The sequence below is a fragment of the Tachypleus tridentatus genome, chromosome 11 (genome assembly GCF_004210375.1).
Source record: "Tachypleus tridentatus isolate NWPU-2018 chromosome 11, ASM421037v1, whole genome shotgun sequence".
Taxonomy (NCBI): Eukaryota; Metazoa; Arthropoda; class Merostomata; order Xiphosura; family Limulidae; genus Tachypleus; species Tachypleus tridentatus.
Genome location: NC_134835.1, coordinates 77101476 through 77113677, shown reverse-complemented (window position 1 = coordinate 77113677; position 12202 = coordinate 77101476). Strand labels below are relative to the sequence as shown.

Genomic DNA, 12202 nt, shown 5'->3' with positions numbered 1-12202 from the left:
TTATTTACTGAAATTATTAAAAGACTATTTCTCTAGCAACACTAGTTACTCAATGTTTTAAACGTAACAAGACCTGTAAAAGTAGTTGATGTTTCCATGATCATTAATTTTATCTGGAGATAAAATGAAGGAAGAGAGAAAACAAATTCCTTAAAGTGAAAGAAATTCAAAAAAAGATAAGCATCATGAAGGGATTTGGTAATAATCAACAATCTGCATAAGACATACACATAAAAATCAGTCTGAGCCAGATAAATCAAACTGAACATTAAGAAGCAGAAGGAAAATTACAGAAAACGTTTTTGATCAGGTTTATGAGTGATCAAAGTTTTAAACAAAAAGAACAGTTGAAATACAGAGTAAAGTCAATAGCATGAATTTAAATAAGTACCAAATTCAAAAGCAGTAAAATAATTAGTTATTAAAGACAAATGCAACTTGAACAAGTTTCTAATTATTTAAAAGGCAGTTAAGTGTAATTATTGAAAAGTATATGTTGATTATGGCTCTGATCAATACAGCAAGGAATAAGCTTGGACATGTCTGAATAAAGAAGGAAAAGCAATGCAAGTAATTGTAAAGAGTAATAAGATGATAAACAGTAGAAAAAGCAACATAAGAAATCTGATGGTTATAAAGGTATTTCATTAAAAACAATTCTATAAAAGTCACATGCCTTCTACATGCAACTTATTTTTCTTAAAAGTAAAGAAAAAATGGATTAATATATTACATTCCAAAATTTCCAAGGAGTTTAGTTTTGATTGAGGATTGTCATTTTTTTTAGTTAGTTTTCCAGATCAGGAATGCATGACCCACCCATATTCCTTTAGTTATGACCAATAAAAGTGAACATATTTCATGGATTAAATAATAAAAAACAATACACGAATAAATGGTAATTTACATGAGGGGATGTAATCCTTCTCATAGCTTTCTCTTGTGCGATTGTAATCTTATTTCATTATTTCTACCTTTGAAAAAAGTATCAACAACTTCATATTTAAGCATAAACAGCATATGAATGTTAAAATGTGAGAGCTTCTGGTAAACACATTTTCCTAACAGTAGCCATGAAAATGTAGAGTGAAGATGGGGAAAACAAAATGGGAGTTTACAGTAGGTGTAGAAGAGTGTGGAAGGAAGTGGAATACAGGCCTCCCATAAAAACTAAGGAAAAAAGAAAATTAATATTGAGATCATTAGTATGAAGTCACTAGTAAACTTGGAAAGTATTATCTCAAGTCAAGAAAAGATCATGATAGGTCATGCATAGAGAAAAGTATAAAGGAACTGGAAGAGCAATTTGACTCATGGCATCAAAACATATGGCACAGAAATTGGTTGGTTGGTTGGTTGGTTGGTTGATTTGGGGTTTTATAGCACAAAAAAGCTAGGCTATCTGTGCCAACCATCTGGTAAAAGGTTAAAATTAAAGTAAATTTAGTAAAGTTCATAAAAGGATATCAAGGAAGCATAGTCCTTTACTATAGAAGTAAAATTTCCTTACAGTGAGAATAGGTTAGGGGAAAACCTGCCATGTATCATCATTCAAACAAATACATGGCCACATTTGAATATGACAAAGATATAACCAAAACACCAATATTGATTAAAAACTTGGTACAATGAAGTTTAGATTTCATCTTTACAAATTAATCAGAGTAACTCACACACTGGGTGATGATAATAAATTTCTTCTGAAAGTATGCAAGAACTTTGGAAAGTGATATACATTAAAATATACAACTATTTACAAAGAATGAGTCCATGCCACTCAGATGAAAAAACAATGGTTGAAAAAATTCTTTTATTTGTTGCAATCTATTGTAATGAAACAAGACATTAAGAAAACTGTTGTACAGGACTCACAACTCAGAAAAATGTTCTAAGCATAATTTACTAGTAAATGAAGTATCTAAATTCAAGTTCTAAGCAAAAATTCTACATTAACTATTATTTACATCTTGAGAATGTTTATTGCCTTGAGCAAGTTAAAACTGTTTCTAAGTAAACAGTTTACAATTATTCAACATGCAAAACCAGTAAGTCATGAAAACACTACTAATTTTTGCTATACTTGGTTTACTGTGGCTGCTTCTCTTGAAGTAAAGCAGAGGATGACATTTGGCCCTTTCGGGCTGTATATTTGCATACCAACCCATTGCAAAAGCATAATTCAAACCCACTTTTAAGAAAATCATGAATACCCTTTTCTAACTCTTGGAAAGTACAGACTTTTAATACTGCCAACGACATTTAACCTTTTTGCAATGGGTCAGGGTTCAAAGGCCATGTCACCTTGTTTGTTGGCTTGCATTCGAAATTTTAATGAACTACTATATAAATTTATGTTAATAAGTATAGAATCAAATTGTTGATTACAATGTAAACTTTGATATAATATAAGAGATCATTTCTTAATTAAAAATATTAAAACATTTAAATACAGATTTTAGTTAGTGATGTCAAAATACTAAGTCTAGTTTTACACAAATTAGGAATTCAAATAACCAATATTAAAAAGCTAGAATATAAAATTAAAATCTTGTATCTCTTTAATTTGCTGAGATATGGCTCATTTAATGAATTATACATGGTGGCCCTGTTCAACTCCTTCCATCTTTTGAAACGGTCTCATATATATACACATATACACACACACACACACACACTTTCTTCAAAAGATTGCATGTGAATAAACAATCAACAGCTTAAAATGTCCACAATGGTTTTCCTTGCCATTTTAATCTTTGAAAATGATGCAATATTCTTTCTATCCAAGATGTCAATGAGGTAAGTGCTGTCTTTAGTCTGCTCAAAGTTTCATATTTTGTAAAAATCTAACCCAATTTTAATTACTAAGTTTAATACATTGCAATGTAAATCTATGGTATCAGTGTAGTTATTTATGATTTATTTGGTCATTGTATATATAAAACTTTTTTTGGTATCTTCAACGTTCAAAATTTTAAACGGCTTAATAATATCTGTCTAGCAGCAACAGACTTCAAATGTCATAATAAGGTGAGAATTGTTTACTTCTTGATTTATTGTTCTATATTTTAAGAAAATTAAGTTAAATAACTTATTTCTAAATAATAATACTACTACTAATATACATACATACATAATGTATAACAATTGAAATACAACTATATTACTAAATACTAGTCCACTAAAACAGCCAAGACAAGGAAGTCTAAAGGTCAGTTCCATATTACTGGATATGCAACATGAGTGGACATGCACCTCATCAATGGAAGTAATGTACTGTTAGGTACACATTACTGGAAGGTCAATATAATATAATATATACATACACACACATCTTTCACATATGGTGTTACGAGACTTAAGCTACTTAGACTAAACAATTGTATTTTCATTTTATAAAAAGTCATTCTAGCACAAAAAGCAATTATTTTTTTTTTATGACAGGTATGAGGTTCATTAAATGAATGACAAAATATAAAGTTTTGCCAAAAAAAACATTTGAAATTATTTAGAAGGTTTTAGAATTATACAAGTAATGTGCGAGATTTTGGGATGAAGATTAGTTTTTAAATCATAACATAAAATCCCTTTGCACTCACACCAGTGATGAAACTATTTTCACAAACAAATCTTTAGTAAAAATATGTCATTAAAAAATCTGATTTTTTGTATACAAAACACATAAATCTTTCCTAGATGTCAACCAAATTTTGTGAAGATACACATGCTGTATTAAAAGTTATAGTGCAAATACATAACATGTGCAAATATGCACATGAACTTGTATATATTATACAGAGCCCATTGTGAGAAGATTAATTCCATAAGTTAAGCAACCTGCTAGAAAAACTAAAATCCTTCTTTAGTCAAAATAAAAACAGGTTACAAGATATTAACCTACGACTGTAAAATAAACCATGCTTAAAATAATCTTAATAGCAATTCTCTATACCCTTTTGAGTAATGCACAAATCTTTTCTTTAATAAGGGAACTAAAACTGTACATAATATTTCAAGTGATGTCTTACTGATAATTTGAATAATTATCTTTTTTGAACTGTAATTCATGTCTGTAAATATATCCAAAAATATAAGTTCTATAGAAGGACGTAAGAAATATGAATGGGCTAATAAATCAAATACAGAAATGTCTGCTTTCTAACGGGTCTTCAGACACTTGCAACAGGACTGTTAGCTGAAAATGTAATTTCTTGAACAGATATAAATCCCACAAATGGAACATATGAACATGCTTAAATCTTAAAGTATTATGACAACAAGTGAAAGACTGAATTCAGATACATGTAACATAGTACTTTTAATAAACATTAGCGTGAACAGAAAATTTCTTTTTTTCATTTAGAAACACTAAGCTGTGCCAGAAATAAAAATAATTTAAAATTCTTCCTAAAACAATCAAAAGTCTTACCTTCCACTGAGGACTTGACATTGTTGTTTGATTCTTAACAGTTAACTAATAATTTATCAAAACTCCAAAGTTGGTGGTAAAATGTCAAGGAGTTTCTCACTTTTTGTGCAACTCTTTTGTTACTAAGTACCTTAAGTGTATTCTTCCAAGTCTATATGCCCAGAAATATAGTTTGTTGTTGTTGTTTTTTTTATAAAAGACTTTTTAGATTTTTCTAGATTGAAGAAGTAAATGCCAATAGAAGATGCCTCAGGTTGTCAACAGTGTGTGCATGAAGTGTCAGAGCTTGGGTCCTTATGGGGGTACTTTCTAGTTGCTAAGTGTGCTGAAAAAAAACAAAAAAACAATGGTAGGTTTATATCATTTCAACTTATTGTTTTCAATTAATACTTTGTTTGACAACAGCTGGTCAAAGTGAAAATATAACAGTCATAAATTACTATTAATTGTGCTCCAAAATAAAACTAGCATGTGATGTACATGTACAAGCTAATACTATTATTAAGTGCCCCTTTTATTTCATTCACTTATCTGAAGCTTCAAACCATTGCATTATGCAACTTTTAATGCTTTACTTTTGGAAAAAAAAATATTCAATACTCTGTAGGCAAGTATACAGCTTAACAGAAAAAAACATTTAGGGTTAAGGAACTGTTGACAGCTTTCCACTTTTGTGGCCACTGTGCCACTCAATATTCTAATCGTGAAAGACAACTTTGTTGTATAAAAAGTAAACAGTCAATGGTAGAATGTCTATCATATCAGATGTGTGTAAATTAATTCTAAAGATTTCACCAATGTCAAATGTATATGACTTTCTTTCTTTGAAGTATAAAGAAATTACAGGTGATTAAATCAAGAAGTTTATAATTGTTATAAATTTTAAATACCTACTGACATTAGATATTTTACTGTGATACATTTAGAATATAAATCTAAGACACAAGAAATTAAATACTCAGAATAATAATTACACATGGTCCATCTGGATTTAGAACGATATCTTACCTCTATGATATCAGAGTTTTACTTTAAAACAAAATAACTTTTGATGTTGCATTTCTATTCCTTATTACACATTTTTGCAAAACTTTGTACTTTGTTGCAAAAATTTTACATTACTTTGATAAAGCATAAAATGCATATTTTGTGGAAACTTACAAGACCTGAATGCTAAAATCAAATGAAGTCAACTACCAACATTTCTCTAATTTTTATAAATATTTAAGAAGTTTTTTAAACAATGTTTCAAGTGCGAGTAATTGCTGTTTTTCTTTGCATAAATTGAATCATTTATTTTTTGTGTTCAGAGAAAATGTTTTTGGTTCTCTTCATTTGGTCTTGTATTTTACAGGCATTTTTGAAAATTTTTAGTCTTGTATTTGACTGAAAAAATGCGTTTGACAATTGTTTGATTGAAACAGAATCATTTCTTTCTGATGAGACCTAATTTTATGCAACAAAGTGCAGCGTTATTTGCAACATGTACTTTCTTATTTTGAAAAATACAAGCTATAATTACCAAATTACCTACCTAATTAGATTGTCACTTTGAAACAAACTTAAAATTGCAGTCAAACAAACTTTGAAGATGTCTTCAAAAATAAGTAATAAAAAAAATAGACCATATAAAAAGTATTTGGGTGAGACACTGTCTGTATCCCAGTCTATGTAGAAGTTTTGCATTCAAATCCCAGTTGAGTTGGGATTTTGTGATTTTTTTTTTCATAAATGATCATATTTACAGAAAGCTCTTTCAATATCATTATGGATTAAATTTGGGATTTAAGATATTGGTTAACATTTGAATTAAAAGATCACATATTTAAAGCATCAAATCACCTCAGCTTTTCATTTCAATTGAACACTTCTAACACCATCTGTGAAATGAAGTCTAAACTGGAATTTGGAATAAAACTGAAAATAATTAAGAAACAGTGCAAGAATGATAATGTTGCTTAGTAAGAGAAAGAAGAGGAAATGGATTGCACAACAAAATCAAGAAAGCTTAGGAAAAAATTAGGATAACTGAAGAAAAGAGGGAACATCTGACATAGCCAAATGAAGCTCCTGAAGAAAAAACCCAAAGAAAACTAATTCTGAAAGACATCAACTTTTATTTATGCTTTTGGTGTCAGTAAGTTTGTAGCACTTTTGCTGCTTTCCCACTGCTCTTCAGCCATCAGATGTTCTTATAGTTCTAGACATACAGGAGTCAATAAAAGCCTTGCATTCTCTGATATTAAGTTTTATTCCTGGTGTCTTCATAGTCATCATTGTAAAAATAAAATTCAAAGCCAACAAGGGACCCACTGGTCTACCTAAACAATCCCATCAACTGTAGTAACATTTAAAGTAAAAACACTCAATAGGCAGCCCTTATCATTCAAATACTTATTAATCCATCATTAAACTCCCTTAAGTTAAATGTATCTACCACAACTGAAGCCAAACCATTCCAAAGACTAATGGATCTGTTAAGAAATAAAGCCTTCATTGCCAAGAATGACTCTCATGCTGCCAAAATTAATGTGCCCTAGTCTTACCATTATTACCATTATACAGGAAAAAAAAATATGCATTAAGACTATAAATTCCCTTAATTTTAAACATCTAAATCAGATCCCCCATAATTGTTCTTTTTCAAGAGAAAATCTCAAAAGTTTTAACCTATCATTGTACAACATTTCTATCTCAAGTCTCATCATACCAGCTATCCTCTGAACACAGTATTCCAAGTGTGGTCTACCCAATGAATTATATAATGACAGTCTCCATAGACTTGTATTCAATACTTTTTAACATAAAACCTAAACTCCTATTTTTCCTGCCACTAGCAATAGAATATTGCTTAGATGGCTTAACTGTTCAGCATGAGGAATATTGTTTCATCTTCATTAATAAAAATTGAAGAAAAATAATTTAATAACCCAGCTATCCCATGATTATCAAATATAAGGCTTCCTGTACCATTCTTTAGAGACCTTACTCTCATCCACATTTTGCTTATTCTTAATTTATAAATCCTTACTATTAATTTTTACACTTTCAGCCAATTTTTATATATATATAGTTTTACTTTCTTAATTTTCTGTCTGACCAACTCTATAATTTTCCAAATTTCATTACTGCAGTCAGTTTAAACCAGATCTTCCAAACCTTTTTGAGTTATTGACCCTCTGATGTACTTATAAAGTTGTCATCAACCCCCAAATTAATATTATCAAAAAGCATAAAATACAACAATAAAATTAAAATTTATTTTTAAAAATATGTATTTTTTCATCACTGTGTGAATTTAGATTCTGTGAAAGATTCAAGAAAAGGAATGAACATTATATGCTCGCTGTTGCTACTTGGCATACAGAGGTTGTTTGCATTGGCAAACCTTACCCTTGGGACCATTTCTGACTTCCTAGGTCTTTATTCACTCCCTGCACAGCCTCATCAACCCCAGGAGATCAATAACACTCTGAGAAACCCTGGTATAAAGTTAAATTTATGATTATTTTTTTTATTATTATTCTTTATACCTTTGTAGCCAACCTGTACTTTCACTTGCAAATCACCTCTTTTTCTCCTGTAAGGAATATCCTTATCATGGCTATTCATGAATTTACTTTTAAAAATTTTTCATGTTTAATCAGTATTTCAATTTAATTCAGTTACCTAGTTCTAAGTGACAAATCTTGTCTTATCCCCTTCATTTTTTTGAAATCTAAAACCAAAAATCATTATTTCTTATCTACATAGTCAAGAAAAAACCAAACCTATTTGCACAATAGCTATCTGCACTTAGAAGTTCCCAAATTTTAACTCCATCAAACATTTCTATGTTAGAAAGTAACAATAATTTTAAAATAATATTAATCCTGATAGGTTTCCTAATTAATTGAAGAAAACCATCCTGAACAATTTCTAAAGCATAACTCCCTCATGTGTTTGAAATCTCCCATAATTATAACCCTATTAAAACACTATCTTGCTGTAAAGTCTCAATATCATCTGATGGTCTATACAAATTCCAACTAAAAACTTTCTGCCTCTAAATACTAACTAAAAGAGATTCAACTTCAACATTGTTGATTTTGATGTCTTCAACTTTAACAGTAAATAACTCATATTTTATAAATAAAGCTACTCCTCTTTTCAGTACTCCACCCTTATTAAATAACCTACACCACTGTATTTCAAAGAAATTTACATCATCAAAATTGTGTAACTTCAACTAACTTTCAGTTATTATCCTTACATAAACATTTTCTGTTCAAACTAGTGCTAGATCACCCATTTTATTAATTATCTTGTAGCATTACAATAATAACAGTTAAGCTAACAATTAAAACTACTTTTCTACTTTATTAGTATACATATACATTGCAGACAGTCTTGTACATCCAAGCATTTGTGTGCCTCCAGCTTGTAAAGCTGCACAGGCACACTAAGCTCATCATTCATGTTTGAAATGAGAGGAAAACAGCCATGAATAATACTGACACCAAATTTTATTTCCCCAGCTGAATATTCTACAATAACTTGTTTGGAATTAATCACATTACCATTAACACTTCCAAAATGTGATCTATCTTACAGAGTAAAGATAGATTTACCACGTTATTGTTGACCAGTTCTTTGCATGATTAAAATGTTCAACAATCACTTTCAATGATGGGCAGTGTAAGTAGCTCAGACCTTTGGCTCTAAGTAAAACCAAGAGCACAACATAACTAACTTTTTCAAAATCCATGAAATAATTTAAATTGAAAGATTAACATACCTTTCCCATCACTACACATGGGTACTTCTGCATGTTCAAAACTATACTTTTCTATGCATCTTATTATTCTAGCCCTCACTGCTGTCTAGTACCAGTTCAAAGCTGCCCAACAAGCCAGCCCTTACCCTATTTAAATGTATACTATCCACTCCAAAAATAGCATCTTTTTCTCATGTAACTAATTTCACAAATACAAATAGACAACCTGCTCATCACTGCATATTAATATAAGATCAGCATTCAGCTCTAGTGATTACCTACTTGTAATTTTATCCCCACAATAAAGTTACTATGGCCCTTTCATTTAAATACCTTATATCTAACAGTTAGCTTCTCTGACCTACCTTTCCCTACATCATTAGCCCTCATTTACACTAAAAAGACTGCAACACTGCTAGCACCCTTTACCATATCACCTTCTGTATTAGTTATATGCTTCATCTCTTTCCACTGAAAGCATACTGATTATTTTCTCCCTATTTTTACCACAAACTATCCTATCCATGTGGTTTACTAAAGAATCACCCACAATGACCTTATTATTTTAAAATAAGACCCACTCCTTGAACTAATATTAAAGAATGAGTGCTTAACATTTGCACAATTCTTATCCACTATAGCCCTGGAATAAATAATCAATGCTACATAAAATATTTCAAGTAACCTATTTACAGTCATGTTTGGCCTCACATTTGATTTAAATACATTGCTATTTTATCACTACCTTATCTCCTCTTTAAAGTTTATCTTTGAAACAAAAAGTGACAAATGAGTTTTTATATTACATTTGTGTAATAATACAGTCTAATTAGCCTGTTTTATCAACTAAAATTCTAGCTAAAGTCACATTAAACTTGCTGAGACAAACTATACATAAAAACAATTAAACTGTAATTAAAGGTAACACCAAAATCTCCTTTTCATCAATATTTACTCCACTAATTACCAAAGTCAGTACTGATCCTATAATAATCGACAAATTTCTAATTATGCATAATTAAATGCTAATTCAAACAAGTTACAAATGTATTCAATATTGAGTAGCCATTAAATAATAACAAAAATAGAAATTTCAACTTAAATTATCCTTCTTACATAGCTAATACTAGTGAAAATTTTATTTCAATCTAATATTTAATAGCTTTATTAAGCCATAGCTCAAAACTAGTAGTAGTAATCTAAAAACTAAAACAGATTGCCTAGCAATCTGGTATTAAGCCTAATGTCATAACTTTATGCTTAGCTATACCTGTAGTATTAAAACATAAGTAACCAGTACCAGCTGGACTACATAAAATATACCAAAATAACATCCCTATACTCAAGTTTAACCTCATAATTTTGATGATGGTCAGATTTCTCATTAAAGCCAAGTTTGGGTTAAATATGAAGAATGTTAGCATGCCTTGTCATGAAACTAAAACCAATTCTTAACCAGATGAGCAAACCAGCACATCTTCAACAGAGAAAATTTGTAAAGAAAAACAAAACAAAAACAGAGAATGAACTTTGACTTGTAAGTTAAATATTTTATTTTTATTTTGATTACAAAATGGCCCATTTGAAACCAAAAATTGATACTTTTATCAGTTAATAAAGAAAAAGTGAGCATGCATTACTCTTTACTCATGCAATTAACTTCTTCAGAGTCCCTGTAAATGCGTAAGGGTACTGGCTACTGAGTAGTGATGTAGCCTTCACATTCTTGTCTTACCATGAAATACAAGCCAAATGAAAGTGATTTTTCAAACAATTAATGGTGCTTGTCTTGTCTCCTATTCTCCAGAATCTGAGGCTGATTTATGTAATGATTACTTGCTTCAAAAAGCTGAAAGAATTACAATGGAACACCTCTTGACATTTCCCATTATTCCTCAAATGAAGAAAACTTTGATGAACCTTGCAACTGCCCCAACATGTTATTTACTAGGCATTAAAATCCATTTAAGATTATATTTTGCCACAATTCTATGAAACATTTCAAAAAATTATCTAAACATTTTAATTATTCCGACACACATCCACAAAACAAAAAGGGAAAATACTTTATAAATCATCTTGTTTCAAGCAAAAAAAATAGTATCTATTATATGCATTCCAGTTATTTCAAATAAAAAACACAAATGATGAAATTTATGCTAATTTTCTATTTCAAAGTTAACTAGTTCACAGGGGAAAGTATACGATCACAAAAAAAATCACAGCGATTATCTTTACTATGTGGGTTTTTGATACTGATACGGAGATGTGACACGTTTATTAGATAAATATTTCGAGGCCATTAGATACACGAATTTGACCAATTAGTACTAATAATCTTACCACATCTTTAATAATAATACTAAACAACGACTCGAAAGTTATAAACTATAAAAATTAGCATAAATAATAATGGCATAACTGCAATCACTACATGATAAGGTAGTCTTAATCACAGGCTTACTAGAAACTCCTCCTAATATCACGTACCAATTACATATACAAATATAATAGAAATTAAGAAGGTCATCGACAATTTAATTTAAAAACATAAACAGCAATTATAACTGCCGTACTAATAATAGATTTATTTACCTCGACACAGCACGCCACCGTGGACAAGCCGCCATTTTGGTTGCTGTGTTAAATTTAAAAAAATAAAAAGATCCTTCTTGAAAAAATATATTAAAAAAGTAGAGACAAAAAGGTTTTCTGCCTGTAAATTGGTCTCAGGAACATGCGACAATGACATTTATACTCAACACTCTCTTGTGTATATAACGTAGTTGATTTGAATGTCAGGGGAACTTTTCTTCATTTTTAAAGGCTTCAATTACAAAGTATATAAATTGATTTATTTGAATATATAAGTATTTAACCTTCAAACATTTATGTATTCGAATATTTCCCATATATATATATAATGAATAATAACAAAATACTATTATAAAATTTCAGTTTTATTTTAAAATCTAACAACTTTGAAGAAAACATAGTAAAACACTTATAACGCATGTAAG

The 12202-nt window shown here is 29.7% G+C and overlaps 1 protein-coding gene across 1 annotated transcript in view; it reads right to left on the bottom strand.

Moving 5' to 3' along the window:
• The window catches only part of LOC143232519 (cold shock domain-containing protein E1-like), a 53188-nt gene extending 41270 nt beyond the window's left edge, over positions 1-11918 (bottom strand). The window contains exons 1-2 of the mRNA XM_076468084.1: positions 11778-11918; positions 4427-4751 (exon numbers count right to left, since the gene is read on the bottom strand). Coding sequence (XP_076324199.1) covers positions 4427-4447 — 21 coding nt within the window. The 5' untranslated portion in view covers positions 4448-4751; positions 11778-11918. The remainder of the gene's footprint in view (positions 1-4426; positions 4752-11777) is intronic.
• Positions 11919-12202: the final 284 nt, after the last annotated feature.